The 24,252-nt window shown below is 36.0% G+C and overlaps 1 protein-coding gene across 4 annotated transcripts in view; it reads left to right on the top strand.

The window, feature by feature from the left end:
* The window catches only part of tnr (tenascin R (restrictin, janusin)), a 111,800-nt gene extending 96,959 nt beyond the window's left edge, over positions 1-14,841 (top strand). For 3 of the 4 annotated variants that reach the window (XM_041270856.1, XM_041270857.1, XM_041270855.1), the window contains exons 14-24: positions 324-443; positions 674-817; positions 3,636-3,755; positions 4,004-4,147; positions 4,884-5,014; positions 9,107-9,239; positions 9,952-10,103; positions 10,572-10,668; positions 11,713-11,874; positions 12,417-12,580; positions 14,044-14,841. In XM_041270856.1, coding sequence (XP_041126790.1) covers positions 324-443; positions 674-817; positions 3,636-3,755; positions 4,004-4,147; positions 4,884-5,014; positions 9,107-9,239; positions 9,952-10,103; positions 10,572-10,668; positions 11,713-11,874; positions 12,417-12,580; positions 14,044-14,163 — 1,487 coding nt within the window. In that variant the 3' untranslated portion in view covers positions 14,164-14,841. The remainder of the gene's footprint in view (positions 1-323; positions 444-673; positions 818-3,635; positions 3,756-4,003; positions 4,148-4,883; positions 5,015-9,106; positions 9,240-9,951; positions 10,104-10,571; positions 10,669-11,712; positions 11,875-12,416; positions 12,581-14,043) is intronic. The other variant, XM_041270858.1, reaches the window with a different exon arrangement.
* Positions 14,842-24,252: the final 9,411 nt, after the last annotated feature.

Raw genomic sequence — 24,252 nt, 5'->3', positions numbered from 1 at the left:
AAAAACATATTAGAAGACGTATTTTGCAATTCTTTGCAGTTCTCATTTTAAACTTTCTAAATTTGCCTAACTACACACACTTGTCTACACAGCATCTATATGCAGAAATATCAAGTCTCTACAGAATTAAATGCAGTGCTATATTTGGATAGTGATGGTGACATGATTTATGAATCAGATTGCAAGTTCTGTAAGAGTTTTGTTTCATTCATCAGCTTGTGAGTGCTTGCAGAAAAGCCTACTTCTTTGCCAACATTTTCAGGTGTCCACTTTGTTTCTGTGAAGAAGTGTTATTCTGACTTGACCCTTTTCTCCGCATATAGGGATGGACCCTCCGAGGGAAATAACTGTATCCAACGTGACTGAAGACTCTGTGACAGTGTCCTGGGTCCCCCCAATAGCACCATTTGATTACTACAAGATGTCCTACCAGACAGCTCAAGGTGAATTCTTTCTTTCTTTTTTAGACTGATCTTTGATCATATAGGTGGTTTGAATGGACCATACATTTACAATAGTTCTGGTGAGCTGGTCAGTCCATTGGCTCAACTCCATTGTCCTCAGATACTGTTTTTGGTCCTTGCCTTGCATGAAGTTGAGTGTTCTGTCCTGTTCTGGTCCTGCTAGATGTTTCTCTAGGAGTCTCACAGTTTCTTCCTGTTGGCTGCCATAGGGAGAGTGGACAGCGTGGTGATTGACAGTCACATGACTGATTACACCCTGAGCAACCTGAAGCCAGCCACAGAGTACGAGATCAGCCTGAATGCAGTGAGGGGGGGCCTGGAGAGCGAGCTCATCAGCAGCACTGTGCACACAGGTCTGGGGTTTTACATTTACAACCAACACACAGTAACAGTGCTAGTGAGGCATGAGGATTTTATACCATCGCTATTTTATGGAAATTATGCATTTTTAAACAAAGATTTAAATTACTTAATTAAGCAAAGATGTGAAGGTGGTTTAATTCGATATAAATATTCTCAGTTCCACAAGAGCTGCTAATTTGAATTTAAATGGGAAAATAAAGTAGTAATTTAATGCCACTTACAAAGGAATATGTTTTAGCAAAGCCATTAGGAAGTTAACACAATTACAACTAGTGCTACTACTACTAGTACTAACAATAATAATAATAAGAATCAGTTACTATAATACATTTAATATAGTAAAGTCTGTTGAAATCTCTGTTGTCCAATTCAATCTGTTTTCTGCTCTCTTGTGTAGTAATATTGAACAGCAAATAATGAGTTCCAAAGCATATCATCTTTATTAATATTGATTGTAAAACAAAAGGTACAGTATTTAAGATCTATCATTGCTGCTTTAGGTTAATTATCACCTAAAAGGGACTGTCATCCCCACTTTTGTACATAATGGTCTTAAAGACTGCATCCCCACAGGACAATTTCAGAATGCTTCCGTGTTTTCTTATTCCAAGTGAACCTGTAGTGGAATTTCTGTTTACCAGTGGAGACCAGGTATTTCCTCTCCCAAGCTTGGATTTTATCCCACCATATCTTGGATCTCAGATCTCTGCTTTAACCACTGAACCAATTAACCAAACAAAAGCACAAAGGAATGCACTCAAAACTAACCATAAGTATAATAGACCACTGCCCCCTGCTGGACATTCAATACCTAACAACTACTAAAATGAATGAAAAAATTCTGAAAATACATAATGTATCATCATTGACCTGCTTTTTTCGATCGCCAAACAAGTTGTAGAGATATCTAGAAAAGCCTCCAGTGAAACTAACTGTATCATCGATAACTATTAAACACTCGATAAAAAGAAACTATGAAAAAAAAAAATTGTACTTTAAATGTTTCATTCCCAGGTTCATGACATGGAGAGTGTGGCTGTGTAGCTCATTTTCTGCTTAAGGGCCCCCACAAGATATCCTGCCAAAGTGTTAAATGCCAGTGCCTCCTCCACACTCTTAGTTTATTAGACTTTAGACATCTAGGATGGAACTGCCTCTGTCTTACTTCATTGTTGCTTTAAGGCCCACTGATCTGAAAGTGTGCAGAATATATACTATTCCAGTGGGGAAACATCTCAGTCTTAGGTCTGTCAGGCCACATCAATACGAGAAGGCGATTTCAGAGCCCATATAAAAGTTTCGATACTACTGTCCTGCTTATACTGTACTATACACTTACCATATGCTCTAAGTAAATCGCAGGGATTGTTGCTTATAAATACAGTAATTAGCCACTCATAACTCACTGACAAAAAAACATTCTATTATGATTTTTCCATGTTGAAGAATGATTCTTATTAAAAATGCATTGAATTGTGAAAATACTGCAGCTCTCACTGTGCCGTCTATACAGAGATTCCTCACTTCCCCTTTACTCCAATGTATCATAAAGCAATTTTACAGCAAGGAAAATACAGTTATTTTATATTTTGGTATTATAGTGTCTAGCAGCATTGGCAATGAGCGTTGGGTAGGCTAAATTACTCTCAGCCTCCTGTCCTCCACAGGCAGTCACTTATGCCCATGTAGTTATGCATCGTGCTCTGCAAACACTGATACATGAATTCATATGGTTGCTCAAGGTGATGGTTATATTTACATGTGAAGCTGTGCAGATTCTATATTGCCTAACCCACAACTGTATTTAAATCACCTTCTTGTAGTAACCTTATGTGCACTCATCCAGTGCCTAAACACTTATACACAATAGCAAATGACTTTAGTTTGTCCTCAGGCAAGTTAACAAAACTTTTACGCTTTCGACCTGATGAATGTTGGCCATGATTAGTTCTCTATTCAAAGTGTGCAATGTGTGCTCTATGGCTGGCTCTATTACTTTACCCATAAATACAACAGTTCACAGACATACTGTACAATCTACAATAAACAGGTACAATGTCATAAATACAACTGTCTGATAGAAGACTTTAGAACAGAGGATGACAGCCAGCCCAGCGTTTTATTTATTTTTGCCCTTCTGAATAAGCGTACCACATAAAACTGGCATCTTTAACAGAGACCATTTAGTATTCTATAATAAGCTCCTGAAGGGTTTGTTATTAAGTCATGTCTGTAACAAGTTAAAGTAATTTATTGGTTGTGGTTTGCAGGAGGAAATACAAATGAAGTGTGCCCTTTTTCCCATTGCCTGGAAGCTGTCCTCGAATCATCTGGGGAGTGTTTATGGAAGCTTCAATGGTTCCTGAGGGCACAGGGTGTATTACGAGCAAAAACTTTGAAGACAATTGTTTCCAAACTAACACATTTTAAGCAGCAAAGTGCTACCATACATTGTATCCTATGTAACTTACTGTACACATTGAAAAGGTGCAAAAATAAGAGGACCCATAAATAAATAACAAGTTGGTTATGCCTAATCATAAAAAAAAACTCAGTCCCAACTAGGAGATAATTGAGGAAATAAGCTAAAAATAAGGTTTTGCGATCTCTAAAAACTTTTGTAGTAAACTGTAAAAATCTGATATGTCACTAAATCACTATATCACTGACAGCGGTATAAATCAGTTTAAAAAATAAAAATAAAAAAACCTCTACTTCTTCTTTTGCCCACTTTAAAAACCATGCAGTGTGTATTTGCATTGAGTCAATTCTCTTTTCACAGTCGATATTCTCTCACCTCTGTTCCAGTTATTGACAGCCCTCTAGGATTGGTTGCTATGAACATCACTGCGACAGATGCTGTTCTTCAGTGGCAACGGCCCCTCTCCAGTGTGGACAACTATGTTCTGATTCTCACACATTACCAGGGTAGGAGGAACCGAGCTCTGTAGAACAACTTAACAAAAACTGGAAACAAATATACAGAAGGCATAGTAAAAGTTGTTGGTCGGTTCTACCTTGTAATTATAGTAAACAAAACTAGCTTGATATAGAAAGCTTCAATTTGTTTTAAAGTTTTGGGATTAAAGTTTTTCTATGTGCAATTCAAGGCACATGTAAACAGGATGGGTTTCATATGGACACATTTCTTACTTCCATCCATGTTTTCATTTTAACAGCAGCTGATACCATACTGGTAGATGGCACCAGTCAAGAGTACAAGCTTACCAATCTCATACCAAGCACTAGCTATTCTGCCGCCATGTATGCTACTAAGGGACCACTCACCAGTGGCACTATCAATGCCAACTTTATAACAAGTAAGTATTAATTTGATAATGGACACTTGCATTATAGTGCTGTCTAACTTACATTTCACTGTAGCATGGGTTCAGGAAGTTTATATTTTCAGTTTGATCAGTTTGAGAAATTAATTATTTTTTGTTTAAAATGGACTAACATTATACAAGTCTTTAATATCAGCAAAGCATACATATTTTTGGCTCATGAAATTGTGCAGCAACTGTAAATAAAGTGGAAGGGAGGTATCATTAAAAATCCTCCCTATGGCCAGAACGAAAAAGGAGGTGTGTAAGCTGAATTAGAACTTTAATTTAAACTAAACTTGTAAATCTAAACAACTGACAAGCTGAACCATATACAGCTGCAGTGTGGAAGGTAAGAAATTATTTAAAAGGCTATCAAATAAGTCATTCAGATAAAAGCAGTATATTGTAAACAACAACAAAAAAAGAAAAACAAATATGTATTTATTTTTTAAAAGGTGCTGTGTATGTTAGTATACTAATCCAAAAACTGTGGGTATCCATATACCAAACATGCACACGTAAAGAGTCCACTGAGTTTCATCAGGCAAACTAAAAGGAATAAGTTGCTCTTCTTTTTCATTCCTCCTGTGTGTTACTGGCATGTTAAGAAGTCATCAGTAACTGTGAGTGACTTCTCCTGAAAACCTGACAGAAGATGGATTGGTCCTGTCTCTGTCTGGCAGTGTGACTGAGTGACTGACACAGCTGAACCCTTTATTTTCTGCAGCTATGGATGCACCTCAGAACCTGACAGCCAGCGAGATCACCCACAGGAGTGCCCTCATCTCCTGGCAGCCACCCATCACAGATATCGACAACTACAAGCTCACATACAAGTCCGGGGATGGCAGCAGGAAGGCAAGTGTTTACAGTAGTAGATTTCCTCACTGTTTAAAATCCTCGTTGTAGTAGGCTGGTGGTTAAGGTTTGACTTTATTTGAAAAGTATATCACCTCGTAAGGTCCTGCTGAAAAGTCCGATCTGCAGAATTTCTCTTTAAATTAGTATCAGTATTACTGAAAAGGCATGTGGGAATAAAGCAATCTGGACCAGAACACTCTGAGTAATGAAGTCTACTCTTGAGTAATGAAGTCTATGACCTTTAAAACTGAATATTTCCATAACTCTCATTTCTCCCTCTCACTTAATTACTTGTAGCATAGTATAAATCTAACGTGCCATAGCTTAATTAACAGTACATATTGGATTTCTTACTCATTAGGCCGTAACCTCTGCAATATCACAAGGCTAACTCGTAAAATACATTTTAAAGTCATAACTATCATTTTGATATATATATTTTTTATTTTGATGGGTAATTGTTTGCTATTTTAAACAGCACACTGTGTGTGTTTGGTATGTACCGTATATAAATACAGTTTTTATTATACCAATTGTGGAATGCAGTTATATATATAGTTATATATATATATATATATATATATATATATATATATATATATATATATATATATATATATATATATATATATTTTAAAAAGGGTTTAAAATAGTAATTTATCCATTAATGAACATGGTAATGTTATTCTTGTGTAAGACACAAGGGGGCACAATAAAATAAGGAAAGTATTCAATGGTTTTAACACATAACAGTACCATTAAGAGAATCCCTTTTCATCAAATGAGAACGTGTTGATCAGTTACTCTAATGTGCTGAGTGGATAATGCAAGTTCCTAATGGTTTTCTGGGTTATTTTTAGTAGTTATCTCCCTCATGAAAAGACCATAGACATGCAGTACACATTCACTGAAAGTAGTTTGATGAATTATTTAAATGACTGGTGGTTTTAGAAACATTTAATATTTGATACCTATTTTCATATTTCATATGGCTCGTGGTCATGTTATCTACTCTGCACTTTTACTGTCTTCTATCATTGTATTTAATCCCACATAGTTTAGATCACTGAACATGCTAGTTGGTTGAGCTGGACATATCCAAAATTAAAGAACAAATGTGTTATTTATTTATGAAATGAAGCAATTACATGACTTACAGATAGAAGATCACTGAGACGATACTTTATGCCAATGTCTTGCTGTTTAAAGGCTAAGAACATAAGAACATAAGAACATAAGAAAGTTTACAAACGAGAGGAGGCCATTCGGCCCATCTTGCTCGTTTGGTTGTTAGTAGCTTATTGATCCCAAAATCTCATCAAGCAGCTTCTTGAAGGATCCCAGGGTGTCAGCTTCAACAACATTACTGGGGAGTTGATTCCAGACCCTCACAATTCTCTGTGTAAAAAAGTGTCTCCTATTTTCTGTTCTGAATGCCCCTTTTTCTAAACTCCATTTGTGACCCCTGGTCCTTGTTTCTTTTTTCAGGCTGAAAAAGTCCCTTGCGTCGACACTGTCAATACCTTTTAGAATTTTGAATGCTTGAATTAGGTCGCCACGTAGTCTTCTTTGTTCAAGACTGAACAGATTCAATTCTTTTAGCCTGTCTGCATATGACATGACTTTTAAGCCCGGAATAATTCTGGTCGCTCTTCTTTGCACTCTTTCTAGAGCAGCAATATCTTTTTTATAGCGAGGTGACCAGAACTGCACACAATATTCAAGATGAGGTCTTACAAGTGCATTGTACAGTTTTAACATTACTTCCCTTGATTTAAATTCAACACTTTTCACAATGTATCCGAGCATCTTGTTAGCCTTTTTTATAGCTTCCCCACATTGTCTAGATGAAGACATTTCTGAGTCAACAAAAGGTCTTTTTCATAGATTCCTTCTCCAATTTCAATATCTCCCATATGATATTTATAATGTACATTTTTATTTCCTGCGTGCAGTACCTTACACTTTTCTCTATTAAATGTCATTTGCCATGTGTCTGCCCAGTTCTGAATCTTGTCTAGATCATTTTGAATGACCTTTGCTGCTGCAACAGTGTTTGCCACTCCTCCTACTTTTGTGTCGTCTGCAAATTTAACAAGTTTGCTTACTATACCAGAATCTAAATCATTAATGTAGATTAGGAATAGCAGAGGACCTAATACTGATCCCTGTGGTACACCGCTGGTTACCACACTCCATTCTGAGGTTTTTCCTCTAATCAGTACTTTCTGTTTTCTACATGTTAACCACTCCCTAATCCATGTACATGTGTTTCCTTGAATCCCAACTGCGTTCAGTTTGAGAATTAATCTTTTGTGCGGGACTTTGTCAAAAGCTTTCTGGAAATCTAAATAAACCATGTCATATGCTTTGCAATTATCCATTATCGATGTTGCATCCTCAAAAAAATCAAGCAAGTTAGTTAGGCACGATCTCCCTTTCCTAAAACCATGTTGACTGTCTCCCAGTACCCTGTTACCATATAGGTAATTTTCCATTTTGGATCTTATTATAGTTTCCATAAGTTTGCATATAATAGAAGTCAGGCTTACTGGTCTGTAGTTACCTGGTTCAGTTTTGTTTCCCTTTTTGTGGATCGGTATTACGTTTGCAATTTTCCAGTCTGTCGGTACCACCCCTGTGTCAAGAGACTGCTGCATGATCTTGGTTAGCGGTTTGTAAATTACTTCTTTCATTTCTTTGAGTACTACTGGGAGGATCTCATCCGGCCCAGGGGATTTGTTTATTTTAAGAGCTCCTAGTCCCTTTAACACTTCTGCCTCAGTTATGCTAAAGTTATTTAAAACTGGATAGGAACTGGATGACATGTGGGGCATGTTGTCCGTATCTTCCTTTGTAAAAACTTGTGAAAAGTAATCATTTAATATATTTGCTATTTTTTTTTTTCTTCCTCTACGATTTTGCCATTTGTATCTCTTAAACATTTAATCTCCTCTTTGAATGTTCTCTTGCTGTTGTAATATTGGAAAAACATTTTGGAATTGGTTTTAGCTCCCTTAGCAATGTTCATTTCTATTTCTCTCTTGGCCTTTCTAACTTCCTTTTTGACTTGCGTTTGCAGTTCTGTGTACTCTTTCTGTGTACTTTCTTTTTGGTCCTTTTTTAATGCTCTGTAAAGTGCCTTTTTTCGCTGAATATTTTTTTTAATTGATCTATTAAACCATTTTGGCAATTTAGTTTTACATTTAGATTTGTCTACTTTAGGGATATAATTGTTTTGCGCCTCTAGTACTACGTTTTTGAAGAACAACCATCCTTCTTCTGTGGGTGTTTTCTCTATTTTACTCCAATCTACTTCTGTTAGTCTCTGTTTCATGCCTTCATAGTTTGCTTTTCTAAAATTGTAAACCTTAGCTTTAGTCTTTACTTTTGAGGATTTAAAAAACACTTCAAATGAGACCATGTTGTGGTCTGAGTTTGCCAGTGGTTCTCTGACCTCTGTTTTAGTTATTCTATCTTCGTTATTTGAAAAGACTAAATCAAGGCATGCCTCCCCTCTAGTGGGTGCCTTCACAAATTGTGTTAGGAAGCAGTCATTTGTCATTTCCACCATTTCTATTTCATCCTTCGCGCTACCCACCGGGTTTTCCCATTTTATTTGGGGGAAGTTGAAATCCCCCATTAGTATGGCTTCTCCTTTGCTACACACATTTCTAATGTCATTGTATAACAGATTATTGTGCTCACCGTCTGAATCTGGCGGTCTATAGCATGCTCCTATTATTATGCCTTTTGAATTTTTGTCTGTTATTCTGACCCATAGAATAGGAGGCTGTGGGTTAGAGTCCACATTCAAATCAAACAATCCCAGGCTCTATTGTAAGTCAAAGCCAGACAACCTGACTGTTCTGATTTAATGACGTGACTAGAAGGGATAATCTACAATATTTATAGTGTAATAAACAGTAATCCTGGGTTCAGCACAGATACTCCCTTGATTATCCATACGTTATCCAGGATGGAGGCATGGGGATCACACTTTATAACTCAAAGGTGGGGGGGGTGGGGGGGGGGTCCTTCCTTTTCAACTACAATCTTTAATATTTCCATGCCTCCCTTTTGAAACAGGAGTTGATCCTGGATGCTGAAGATACTTGGATCCAGCTGGAGGGTCTCTCTGAAACTACTGATTACACCGTGAGGCTGCAGAGTGCTCGGGGAGCAGAGACCAGTGCCATAGTCTCCACTGTCTTCTCCACTGGTATGCACAAATGCACAATGACTAAATGTATTACAGTATCCTCTGTACAATCCCTTAGAAAAGTGTACCCTTGTATACGTGCACATTCATTGTTCATTTTTACCATGATTTTTGTGAACAGGCTGGCTGTAGTGGTGACGTCAGACCACATAATACCTCAAGGGGAAATGTGAATTGCGCTGTTGCGGGGTTAATTGCAAAATAAGAGAAAATGAACTAATCTGTGCACTCCCTTTGCTCACATATTAATACGCATTTTATCTGCACGTGGAGTGATTGTGCAATCCTCGTGCCTAAATGCAACTTTATATTTTAAATCACTCGTGCTCCACAGCCCCATTATATCCTGTGCACCTATATATATATATATATATATATATATATATATATATATATATATATATATATATATATATATATATATATATATATATATACAGCAACATTAACACACTACATACAACATAAAACACACTCTACACACAGGGGCGGGTCACCCTGCCACAATTTTCCAAAAGTCTTATCACAGTTTGGTTCATTATTAAGGTCTCCAAAGCAAATCCAGCCAAGGCTGCGTTATCTGATAACTATACAATAGCATTGTCAAATAAGTATCTCTGTACCATGAACCTCTGTTGGAAATGGATGATATTTACACTTTTTTAAATGTATTCAAGTACCATTACATTAATTCCATTATTTGCCTTGCCAGGAAATCGTCTGTTTGCCACCCCTCAGAACTGTGCCCAGCATCTCCTGAACGGAGAGACTCTAAGTGGGGTTTACACCATTTATGTGAACAGGGACCCAAGCCAAGGAATGCAGGTGTACTGCGATATGACCACAGATGGCGGGGGATGGATTGTAAGTATCAGAATGCAGGGAACCTTCATGCACACTGCAGACAAATCTACATACCTTTAGAAAAGTTTATCAGAGTAAAAGCATAGCAAAGTGCAATAAAGCATAGTGAAAATAATGTTAACACATAGATATGTACTGTAAAGAATAACGAGGTATGCCAAAGCATATTAATAAACATGGCAAACCAGGGTAAACTATGGTAAATTAATTATTAAATACATTATTTAGAAAAGAGCTTAAAGATGCTAAAGACAGACTAGCTGGTATTTATGAGTTGTACCTATTGAAACCCAATCAAAGAGAACACCACACATTACTGACAACAGTTACTGACATTCATACTATGACGGGGTATACTATATACTATATATATATATATATATATATATATATATATATATATATATATATATATATATATATATATATATATATATATATATATAATATCCAATTGTTGCATTTCAGGTATTCCAAAGGCGGCAAAATGGTCTGACAGATTTCTCTAGGAGGTGGAGTGATTACAGAGTTGGCTTTGGCAATATAGAGGATGAGTTCTGGCTTGGTAAGAAAAGAAAATCAAGCTGCAACCTACTATGTTACTAAGACCAGACATGCACAACACTGGAGCAGTGAGGAAAAAAACCATTGTGGCTGCTCTTATGGTTTGTCACAAGCGAGCACAGATTCAAATGTCTTCAGGCTGCTTTGAAATCGATACTGCTTCTGTTCTCCAGAATGGGATCACAAAGTTCAATCTAACTCCAGCAAGAACTGGGCTGAGAGAGTCTGACCAGAGCCACAGCAGACCCTCTTTTTATTAAAGTCATGAATGAATATAATGGTATACGCTGAAAAGAATATTGTAAACATATTAAATACCGTGCTCATTATTTCAATAACTTAATAATTCACAGATTCACTTCATTCATAGTTAGGCCATGTTGATTTTTGTACTATATTTTTCTGTGTATATAGCATTTCATTTACATTTTATGAAAATTATAAAATAAGAAACAGGTATTTAAACAACTTTATTTGTACAGGGTAAATGGAACTTGCACTGATGAAGCATTGGAAAAGCTGCAAGTGTGTTATCAAAGAAATCCCCTGAGAAACAAGTTACAGGAAATCAGACTGCACAGAAGGATGTGGTTAAACAGGCTGGATGTACATTGCTTTGAATATTATCAAGGCATTGCTTATTACTACACAGAGTAAAACATGCAACTTTGGTTACACAGTATTATTTACAGTTTATAGTTAACTGCAATGTAATGATCAATGATTCATGTGTAATTACAATGTAATTGTGACGTTTCCTTCTGCAAATCAGCCAAGTTACAAAGTGCAAAGAATAATTTTCAACACATCACTCCGATTACTTTTGTGTTTAAAAATGGATGGACCTTACTAACCCAATTTGGGGTTTTCAGGGATGTATGTGCACCCACTGTACCTTTACTAAACAGCCACTAATTGAGAGAGACTATAACGCCATATTGTGTCCCATTTCCATTTCCATTTCAGATATTGAAATGAATCAACCAGAAAACGTCTGGTTTAATCAAACTGTGATTTGATTTTTTTTTTATTTTTTTTTTTCAAGGGCTGGACAATATTCACAGGGTTTCTTCTCAGGGTCGTTACGAGCTTCGTATTGATATGCAGGATGGACAAGAGTCGGTGTATGCCAGCTATGATAAATTTTTCATTGCAGATGCACGGAATCTTTACAAGCTCAGAATAGGGGAGTACAATGGAACTGCAGGTGAGCAACAGTGTTCTTAAAGGCTGGATTCTTGTCCAGAGAAGGAACTGGATAGCTCAGCTCACTCTGTGCATTTTAACTGAATGCACCAACATGATTTCTTCTCCTGGGAAAATGAAGATGGTGGAGATTTGGAAGCTAGAAGCGAGGGATTTACTGGTTAATCTATGTGGCGATGCAAATTAAAAATGGATAGCCTAATATAGAAATGTTGTGTATAAGTAGATACGCATGTACAACCTGGAGGACGTTTTGAAACCTCTCATTTTCTCTTGACATGTTAGCAGTTAAATTAAAATAGAGATAATGAGATCTACAGTTCAAAATTTGTTTTCAGTATATACAGTAAATATATTCTAGAGAACCTTGCTACAGTAGCTTTGTACAGAGCTATATTTTGAAATGTGTATAATATTGGCTTGCTGTAATTTTACAGTGTTTTATCACATCTTCCAGATCATATTTGTAGTTTATCTGTGGGTATACAGAGGCATATTAAATGCCACCTGTCAATAAGATGTGTGCTTCTTTTCTGCCCATAGGGGACTCACTGACCTACCACCAGGGTCGCCCTTTCTCCACCAAGGACAGAGACAATGACATTGCTGTCACAAACTGTGCCTTGTCATACAAGGGAGCATGGTGGTACAAGAACTGCCACCGAGCCAACCTGAACGGCAAATATGGAGAGTCTAGACACAGTCAGGTGAGTAGAAATCAGATCTGGAGTTTGATGTGGAAATAGACTTAGAAATGTGTTTGTTTGTTTCTGCCTGTCCCACATCTGTACCTGAGCCTCACATGTCACCAGCAGTTGCAGATGTTATTGCTCTAATAGAAATTAATTTTGCGCTCTGCTTATTCCTTTGCTGATGACTTGCATTGCTATAATGCCCTAGGATGACCAACTGTCCCAGTTTCTTGTTTCACTGCAGAGAAAAGAAGAGAAAGAACCGTGCCTGCCCAGGGCTGTACTGCAGTCTGGCACTACCCTATACTCTTTAATTTAGCATTAAAACACACTGGTTGGGTTTTTTGTATTGAGAATAATCTAAGACTGGTCATACCCTGCCTCTGTTCAAATTAAGTCTTATTGCTTATTCTATATATATATATATATATATATATATATATACGGGTTCTATATATATTATATATATATATATATATTATCGTCAGAAATCTCAACAATAGCCCCATAAGTGTGATATTTTAAGTACAAGAGACCAGCTCCCATTGCTCTGTGCTGGTGAAGCAGATGGTGGCTCCTATCGTCTCAACAGTCTCCCATGGCTCTACTTCTTTGTGAGGTCAAATTGTACTTGAAAAATAGAAAACATATTTCAGGAAGGTAGTCATATATTTAAAGATGCAGGATGTGAAACAAACATGTCACAGAGGTTTTGGGTTTTTTTTTAAATAAAAGGAAGTACTTTTTTGGTATGTAGTTATGGTATGTAGAGTATGAAGCCAGCAAATGAAACAGTGGACTTTGTTTTCACTTGAATATCAAAGCTGCAGGAACTGTTTTTACATAAAAGAACAAAGATGTTGCATGGAGGTGTTAGGTTTAAGATTGTATCCAAACCTGAAAAGGCTATGCTTGCCAGTTGCTCTAGGCAATTGGCAGGCACAGAGTATGAAATGAACATATAGGGCTTAAGCAATTGCAGGAAAGAATCTTTCCCTTTTCCTTGTAAGTTTTGTTTGGATCCAGCTGTGTTCTCTATGCATCTGTGCGTGCATAATTAGATTTTGTATATCATTTCCTTTTAAATTGACTGAATGTTTGTTGAAAATAAAACAGACTGACAGCTTTATTAAATGCACTCAACCTAATTAGAACAGTGCCATTACATTATGAGCATGTGCTTAATCTACAAATATATTCTAAAGTGTGAAGAATATTTGATGTTGTTACATTTTAGATATACATTTATGATGACTTTAGACCTTAACCTGTATTCTACTTTCTACTGACATTTTCTTTAATAAATATACAGAACACTTGCACTAAAAAAAAAGCCTAGGTGTGTTCTCCTGCTATATTGTATATTCATTACACCAGTTTTCTTTTATCTAAGTACAGTCGCAAGCTGCCTGTGTGGTATTTACATTTAAAAACAAATTCTAACCCAACTTTTTTTTAAATTTATTGATTTTTTACAGGGAATAAACTGGTATCACTGGAAAGGCCATGAGTTCTCCATTCCCTTCATTGAGATGAAGATGCGGCCATACAACTATCGCAATATCAATGGGAAAAGAAGGAGGTCCACAAAGCTATAATCACTGCAAACCCCTTAGCTCTACTTATTTTTAAGCAGGGGAAAAAGGAAAGTAGTTCTGCGTTAAGAAAGAAAATAAAAGCGTCATATGGTCGTACAGAAAGGCTCACATGCACATAAGGGGAACTGAACCAAGTTTTTAATGACATCAGTTGTTTTATTTTGTGCCTGTCTTCACAATATATCAGGGTGCCTATAGATGACTTGTAAAGCAAGTACATGTGTATTACTCACAGCGATACATAGTGGTTATTGGGGCTGAGTTGGCTGTTAATATAATATCTCCCCTAAAACCATAGTAATTTCTAAAAAGAGTTGTTAACATTGCTTTATGCACTGTATGTTTTCTTTTCTTGATAATTTTTAAATATGTTCATAAAAAAAAAAAGTCCTCAGCATTTGAATTGGTTTTTAATGTTTTGTGATTGATTAAACCATCAATGCATTGTACAAAATAACAATAATACTAAGTGAATACTACATTATTACAGCAACCAATCTACAGTAGCATCAATGTTTGAAGTATAAGAAATAGCCCTAGTTGTAGTAAGGGTAGTTTGGCTTGTGACCCTTCTGATATTTGTTTTGTTTTCATATCTTGGACCAGTTACAATTTTTAAGTGAGGTTTTCAAGTAGATCATATACAAACAATAATTATAGAGCACTGCCCCCTCACAACTGGATTTGGAAGACTTGAGATGTTCCACTCTGGGGTTGGTTAAAAACAAAGGTTCATTTCCCCTTTCAAATGTTCTCTTCTGTTTTAAATTTATTTTTTATACTTTTATTTGCATGGTGACCACTGGCACGAAGCCAAAGATTTGCAATCGAAAACAAGAAAAAACAACAGTGTTAAAAATGCCGTGAATCTTAAAAAAAATAATGTTTTGGTAGAGAGCCAGGGACCAGCTGGCTGATGCAGCATTACAGTAGATGAGTGTAAAAATGAATTGGTTTGAAGCTAAATTTGCTCAATTGTGAAATTAGAAATTAAATGAGGTCGGTTGTGGGAATTTTAATTGGCTAATGAATATTAAATAGGACATAACAGGAAAAACAAACACATTGCTTGTTATCACTAACTTCATTTGGCCATTTTAGCTTTTAGGACAATGAAAAATGACCAAAAGCTTAGGCTTTGGTACTGGTACCTAATGTATATGGAAAAGTATGTATATTTTCACAGTTTTTGGTCTCTCTAGTTTCTATATTTCCCAGTTGTGGGAAGAACAAGAGCATTGTCCCCCAAAACAGTGCCTGCTCATGCTTTATACCCTAAGCACTCTGGCTCACCAATGCAACATTCACTTTCTCCACTTCTTCGCACTCTATCCCTTCCCCTTGTTCTATTCTTGGATGAGGAGGAACCCTCCAATGTGAATAGGAAAAACCCACTTCTTATTCCATGTGGACCGATAACCTTTCTGTATCCTAACACTGAAATATTTGGACTTCCATCACTTAAGGTTAATGATTATAAACTACATCTTAAGGATGGGAGATTTCCTTGTACTGTATTTTATTACTTTGTGTTGTTGATGTTTATTGTTTTGCTTACATAGTTGAAATAAGCTTTTATTCACTTGATGGAACATATTCATATAGCATTAACATGTCAGTAAATACATGGCTATCGTATGCCTTTGCTGTCAAACGTATGCTTCATGGACACTGTTCTGTGTATTGTAAGAGTAGTCAGAATGTTGTTACAGGTGTAAGGAATGGTTTTTTTGAGGCCATTTAGATAGCAAATTAACGTTCCACACCTAAAGTCTTTATTGTGTGGTGTTTGCTTCTCTTGAAGGGTGTCACTAGTAGGGTGTTGGGTGGTTATTTAGACTCACCAAAGTTCCTCATCAACCTTCCAAAAATATGAGGCAGAAACTCCCATAGAGATAAAGCTCTTCTGGCTTAACAATATTCGTTTCAAAAGATGGATATGGTAAAAGCATAATAAAGCATAGTAAATGCATTGTGCAAGCATGGTAAAGCATAGGCAAGCAACTGAAATTACAGAGCAGCATGGTACAGTATAAACAATGGTAAAGTGCAGTAAATGCATAGTATACTGTAAGCATGGAGGAAGCATGAGGATGTTTAAAATGAATGTGCAAATTTACCATGGCAAATGTTAAGGGACAATACAATAAAGACACAGACCCATGCTTGTCAAGTGTACAGTTAGCCACGCACAAATGTATAGATGTGTGGTGATGCTGTACTATGCCACCTTCCCAAAGCACACAGAATTGTCTTAAATGTTTTTTAGCTTGGATCTGCTACAGTTACTCCTGTGGTGGTTATAAATAATGTACATTAGATTGTTCCATGAGTGTCTGATATTGCCAAATCTTTCAGCCTCTGGAACTTGACTAGGTTATTGACCACACTGGCCGTTATCATTCATGTTTGAAGTTGACTAAGGATTTGGTTGACCTCTAAATGAATCAACCACAAACAATTATATATACCAATCACTGTCCTGACTTAAATTAGCAGCAGTTGTGGTACAAGATTTTGACAACACACTTGGCTGCACCAACTGTAAATGAACAGTAGTAGTCCTCTATATATTAGAAACTAGAGCCAGTGCCATAAATACTTATTGGTTAATTGCAGAAGTGTGGGGGGTCAACATGGAATGGATTGTACTTTTTTAGAATACTAGTCTGCGGCTCTTCTGCTTTTAAAATAGGCTTGCCTTCTGTTAGCTGTTAAAGTACATGTATCTTTAAATACTGTTTGAGGGGAATCATGATCAAGTATGAGCTATTTTGTCTCCTTTGCTGCCAACTATCTAATAACTTCTGTATCATGAGAGACCTAACCCTACTTTAATCTTGTGAATCACCTATTGTGACACTGTACTGTACTAAAAAAAAAAAAAAAAAAAAAAAAAAAAAAAAATATTTTTCATTCTTCATGTTTCTGCGGTTATTTGTTGATTTTGTGTTTTTATTATCCGCGCAAAGCATTAGTGGTCCTATGTCTTTGCACACCTTACTTGCTGGTCTACAGCAAGTTCTGATGCCAATTCACTTAGTTCGGTTAGATTTTGAAGCCAAACTAGATTAAACATGTTTCTTAACAGGGTAAATGACCTTTTTTTTTTTTTTTTTTAAATAACATTTTAATTTTAATAAGTTTAGTGTATATGTTTAGCATAAGAAAGTGATCATTTTCTTATTTCAGAATGAGTCAGAATCTAGAAGGTCAATGGCAACACCAGCATTTCAAATTTGCACTGCAATATCTCTTTTTGTGAATTGTACTCTCCTGGACCAACAACGCTTTGTGCCAGTCTTTTGAATTTGGAAACAAAGGTCATGTTCAGTGAGATCAAAGCCATAGAGAAGTTGTACTTTTTTGACCTGTATCGTAATTGTTTTAATTGATCACACATGTCATTATTGCAGTGTTATAGACTCCTTGAAAAATCTAACTTTGGCTAATTCATTGGTCTAAACAAGAAAGAGTACTACTGAATTTCTTTTATATATATAATTCCTTGAAGAGTTTTGTTGAGATGAATAGATAAGCATGGTCTTTTTCTGATGTTTCTACCATTTGCTGGGGTTTCCTACTAAAGCATGAGCTACCGTAATGATCTACGAGAAAACCTATTAAGATTACAGTTTTTTTTTGGAGTGGCCAGGTCAAGAGGCAACCAAGTTACAGGATATTAAAACATTGCAGTCACACAGCCTTTCTGAAACAAGAATTGCAGTGACCTTAACTTTCACATTACAGAAACTGTGTACGGATGTGCGTACATTCGTTTTTTTTTTTTTTTTTAGACTTGCAAGGGTTCTACAAGGCTCAATGCTTGATATCTGAGGGAAAGTTTATAGACCAGTTTCATTTATTATGATTGCCTATCAAAGGTTATGGTATATTAAAGCCTTGAGGAGACCTGGCAAGGGCAGACGCAGCACAAACTCCAGCCATAGCAAGTTAAGAATGTGTATGTAAGGTGGGTCTGTTACATTTCTTAGTATTTTGTTCTATTCTATTCTAACTCTGGCCTTTTGAGATCTAGTCCAGTCCTGATATTTATCCCAACCAGGTCCTAAATTTGTTAATTGCCTCTTATCAGCTTCAATTAACTACATAAGAACCTGCTTGGAGTGAAAACCTGGACTGGATTAGATCTCGAGGGCCAGAGTTGAGTACCAGTGGACTAGACCTTTGCTGTGTAACCTGGAAGTTTATTTAAATTATATACTGTATATATCTATCTATCTAGATTTCTTGAATGCAGTTACTTCAGCTAAAATGACAAAACATTTGAAACATTGGACAGTGGTTTTAATCAGTTTAAACTATTTTCTGATTTGGACGTGGTTTAGAATGTTAAACATTGTGTGTTTTATTGTTTTGGTTGACTGTGACTGTAATCTTTTTTCAGACTGCAGGGAATCATCAAAGGCATAACTTAACTCTATGGCTCTGGCTCTACATTTTCTTTAATAATTACAAGAATCATTGCCTGCCACGAAGGTGTTTATAGTAATATACTGTGAGGGAAGACACAAACTGGGTGGTATGTTACACACAGATTGACATGATTCCATGGATAACAAGAAAAAAAATTGTTAAGCATAGCTTGAATTACTCTTAACACATGTATAGGCCCTTTTTAATACATTTTCTACACAATAATAAAATATTCAAATTGACTGATCATGTTTTTCTGTTTTTTATTATTATTATTATTATTATTATTATTATTATTATTATTATTATTATTATTATTATTATTATTGTATAATATATATTGCACAGTCATGAAATTGAGTTTTTATAGGAATCCTGTGAAAAGCTGTCAACAAATCTCACTTGTATTGTTTTAATTTAAAATAGCTTGCAATCCCATATATTTTACAACATATTTATTAAAAAACAATCTCTAAAACCTTTGATGATGCTAAAAATAGAGAAGATGAAACATTTTATTAGTGCTTATTAGACTATTCTTTATCTTTTAAGGAACTGCAGGCAACACCATGTGCAAACCATTTGTACTACCTTAAAAATGTACACTGGCTTTAATTTTTATTTGAGTTTAATTTGCCAGTAGCTTAGTCAAAAACAAAGAAAAAAGCAAATTGAGTATGATTTCTTTCAAAAAGTAAACTTTCAGTTCTTGATTTTTCATTAATACAAATCATTGATCTCAATTGTTTGTATAGTAACAGTAGAAAGTAATGGACTGGATTCTAATGCTGTTTTCAAAATATCAGTACTGCTTTGAAGAGCTTTAAAGCAGCTTCCAGGTAACGTGAATGTTCTGTGAACTCTCCTTTTTAAGAAAGTCTTCTACAACTGGAGAGTGAAAGCACCATACATGCCCTAATTGAAGTGTCCATCTATTATTGAAGATATTTACAGAGATGCCATTTTAGCACATATGTTCATTTCCTAAAGAGGTGAGGTGGAAGGTTTTTTTGGGGATTTAACCATTTAATCTCTGTTCCTTTCATGTCAGCACTGACACACTGTAAAACAAATGTTTAAGAATTAAACATAAATCTTATGCAAAAAGATTAAGTTTGCTTTTAGGATTTACATTGTTTTACACTTTAATGTTTCTGTTTTTAATGTATAGCTTAAAACAATTAATTAAAATAAAGACTAAAAAGTGTTTAAAAAAAACTAAACATGCTACAAATGTTAAAATAAGGTGTGCCAATAATGTGCTCTCCTGAAAACTGTGGTCTTCATATATGCCAAAACCAATATCCTGACTCAAACAAAGAAAACAAGAAAGCAGCCTGTTTTTCATTGAAATAATTATTATCCTTTAATATATCCAGACAGAAACCCATTGCGATTACAGATTTGTTTTTGAAGGGTGACCTTGCAAACTGGCAACAAAACAGGCAGCATAAAACCACATCCTAAAAATAATGCTGTAAGTAGATGAAGGGACTCTGTACAATGTGCCTCATGAACAAAGAGATGAGATGAGTCTTGAAAGTTTAAGCAACAAACAAAGACACTGACATCAAAACAGCATCATCAGAAATGCTTGACAGCACAAATGAGCCCCCCCACCCCCCACCCCCCTTAAAAATGGTCAAAGCACAGATCCAAAGTGAGTACAGATGAATTGCACACGTCCATTTAAAGATAGTAATGTGGGATAGAACCACTGAAATGAGGCATCTTCTTTTTAGCAATGCTTTGTTCTTAATTATGAGTTTGAGAAGTTTCAAGTTTTTCTTTACAATTAAATGTCATGGGATAATTAATATCCATAAATTAGACATGGGGGTATAGTTCAATATCTGATCCAACCTCCAACTTTACCTAATGGAAATATCACCTATTTTAGACATTTCCTTGATGATCTCCCAAGCAAATAGCATCATGATGAAAATCCTGAGTGGTCCTTATGACAAATAAACCAATACACATTACATGTGTTGTTCTGTTACAAACTATTTTAAAGTAAAATTGCATGTAACACACTTAACCTTAATTAAAGAAGCTAAAGGAGAATGGATGTATATTCTAATCTAAATAGTGTCAAGGTACTTTAACTGGAAATTATGGTGCTGTAAAAGAGTTCCTGAGATTGAAGTAGAGCCTTGGGTATTCATAGTAATCACAGGGCTAATTAAGTACCACTGCTGGAAGTATCTAGGTGTGTGCTGGCTTCTCAGAAAGATCTAATCCTGTACAGTCTATTAAACTGGAGTAATAGCTGGCAGCCGGAGCCAAAGAAATAGCTTTTACTTTGAACATTTTCCCCATTCAAATGGCGGAACACTGCTGTATATTTTATGTAAGGCAACAAAATAAGCAGCACTGAAACATGGGCAGTTTTACAAATCAGTGGGTCTTCAACCTAAATTACTCCTGACACGTGAATGGGTTGATTTATCATCCCTGTTGGAGGTCTTGCTAATAGCGTCATAAACACATTGACTTCATAGCAAATTTCTGGTGATGGATTAAAAATACAGCATCAACATTTCTCAGCGTGCAGAGATAACAGACTTGGTTGAGCTGGTTGCTAGTTTTTTAAACTATGCTTTCATGGGAAGTCAGAGACATTTTGATATCCTTTGAAAGGTAAGAATTCTCTCTTCCTCTCTCTTTCTTTGTCTATATATACTCATTTTGTGTAATACCAGTATATTGAAACTTAAAATGAGGATGCAGTCTGAAAACATGTTGTCTCTTGATAGTAATAAGCAGGGCACAAGTTCATGGAACAAACTTCTCTTCAACATGGTACCAAAATAATATGTTGATGTTATATGCATATGTTAAACTAAAGAAGGAAAAATGGTTAGCTATTATTACAAATTGTTGTACACTACATCCATCTTTAAAAAAAAAAACAAAAACAGATTTTTGATTCTGCCAATGAATACATGATGTCTTGATTTGTATGTGTTTTGCACAGTATATCATATTCCCTTTCAATTTAGCACATGAGAAATAAATGACCAAATCATAATTTAAAGGCTTAATGTGCTTATATCTAATTTTGAACTTTAACTGGCACCTTTCTCCTTTTGAAACAGTTGTGTATTTTAGAGTAAAGGCTTCTAAATGTCTCTGTGGCTTTAAAGCAATAACAATAGCTAACTGGAATTGAATGATGGTACAGCTCGTGCAACTGAGCTTGATTACAAAGGGATTGACTAAATGCGTAAGATTTTTACAGTACCTTTCTGCAGTAAAATTACAACAACAGTTTAGGACTTACAGTACACAGCACCTTTCATAGTAGAAGCCATCCCAAAATGTATTGCAAATACAACACCTTAACAAAATGCAATACAAACTAAGATCTAAAAATGACAGGCCAATTGAACAAAATGCTGTTTCAAAACAGTAAGCATGTAATTCAAGTTACTAAGGAAGGTAGCTGATTGTGGCATGTTGTTATTTTCAATTGGCTTAGAAACTTTTTACATCTGGAAAATTGTTCTTCTATGAAACAGTGTCATGGTATTTTAAACATGCATACATGTTGCATAGTTTTAAAGTTGCTGTTCTGTGAGACACATATCTTGTGGTGCATAGCTAAGCTTTTGAATTCTATTTTTGTAATTTCTGCTTTATGAATTGTTGCTTGTACACAAACTGTGGCAGGGATAGGATTAATTCAATCCCTGCCAGGACACACAGGTGTAATGTGGCCGTTCCCTAATTAGATCATTGAGGGCAAATTGGGGAATGGCTAAATATATAAATGAACAAATATACTTTATGACTTTTTAACTGATACATTTAACAATCAGTTTTTCCAACACATTATTGTCATTACTATGTAGATTTACTGAAAACTCTCTCACTTCTTAGTCCTGGTTCATAACATAGTAGCTGTATAATTAGAAATTTGGTGGGGCATCTGTATTTTATACCTTTAACAGTCTGTAATGAATTTGTAATTTCAATGGTAAAAAACAACAACAAAAAAAACAAACAAACAAACAAAAAAAAAAACATTAGGGCTATCACAAGTTAAATGTATCAGATACCCTTAAGGTTTCCGTTCTAATCCAGCCTTTTACATACTTCTGAACAATGCTGGGTTGCTGCTTTCAGGGATACTTTATGTTTTATTACGTCTTGCCTGTGGAAGGGTGGTGGGTAATTCACTGACACAGGAGACAGACAGGTATACTTGAAAACACCACACAGGTGCACAATTCTATTTTCAGGGGGCGTTTTACTTTTTAGCCCGCAGAGGGCGCTGTTGTCCATGATACCTGTGGTACTACGGTACAACTATGGTAAACAGAACCACGGTAATACCAAAAGAAGGTAAACAGTGCCGAGTGCAGACGCACTTACAGGTGCTCCAAAGAATAATCAAAAACAGAAGACGAAAGGTAAAAGGGAACTAAAATAGTAATAAAACTACAAATAAAAGGTGCTGAACTTGGCAGCGTTATCCCGGTCGTCGCTATCCGCATGACCTAGATCACCAATCTACTCTAGCGGCTCCCTCAGCCTGCTATACATAATACGTCGGGGGTCTGCCCAAGGATTCCCAATGTCACTATCTCTCGTTCGAATTATCGGTTTCTTTCTCTGGTTTCTTTTCTCCTGGCTGGTTCTCGGTCCTGGACCAGCGCTTCCACACACTCAGCGCGTCTAAAAGGGCAGACCTGAGAAAACAGTAGAGCGTTATCTTATAGGGCTAACAATCTCCTCAAGACCCGCCTCCCAGCCATTCAGAGAGAGGGAAAGTCTACACAGCCCCTTTCCCACCTCCCCATGTCACTGCCATGACTCACAAGCAGTTATTGGACGACTGCTGCTCTCTTCTTGCTGCACGCCAGCAGAGTCAGCACAGATCTCCCCCTGCTACATGCCCCAATATCACCTTTATGTTGCATACAATTGCTATCTGATGCAATGCATTAACTAAGCCACTTAAACAGAAGAGTCATCTGACTTTAGGCTAAAGAAGGAGAAAAATAATGTCATGGTGTTGGCCATTATATTACTACTAAAATGATTAATCAGCCTGACATCCTAGTAGCTTTACAATAAGTTATCCTGCTGACAACAATTCAAGCAAGAAAACTAGAAAATGCAACCCACATATATATTTGTTTAATCTTACTGGTTACCCAGTTAATGAATAAAAACCAAGTACAGTTTTAGAGCAACTGAATAATAGATACAAAGTATATACATTTTACATCTTCAGCTGAGCATTGCAGTCTCTTGAACTTCTTATTTTCATGACTTGAGCAACAACACAATGCTCCCCTTAACTAGTCAAGCAGCATTTGCAGCTGTGTATTCCACCCAAAATAAACTTTAAGGAACCCGCCCTATACATTAAAGCACTGTGTGTGCTCCGTCACCCAGATAAAAAAGGAACTAAATTGTTCTGAGTAAATTGTGAAGTCAGCTTTGGTTAAAAGGAGGGATTCATGTAAATATGCTATTTTAATTTTTTTATTTTCTAAAAGGGTAATGCAATACAATAAAAAAAAAAAAAAATGACTCAAATGCAAGCTGTTTGAGTCATTCAGCCATTTCTGCTTCACTTTAATTTCAAATGACTAATAAAACAATACACATTTACATCAAGGCTTCATACCTAGTATT

The sequence above is a fragment of the Polyodon spathula genome, chromosome 14 (genome assembly GCF_017654505.1).
Source record: "Polyodon spathula isolate WHYD16114869_AA chromosome 14, ASM1765450v1, whole genome shotgun sequence".
NCBI classification, from domain to species: domain Eukaryota; kingdom Metazoa; phylum Chordata; class Actinopteri; order Acipenseriformes; family Polyodontidae; genus Polyodon; species Polyodon spathula.
The sequence above is the reverse complement of the archived record's forward strand: the minus strand, read 5'-3'. Positions and strand labels throughout refer to the sequence as shown.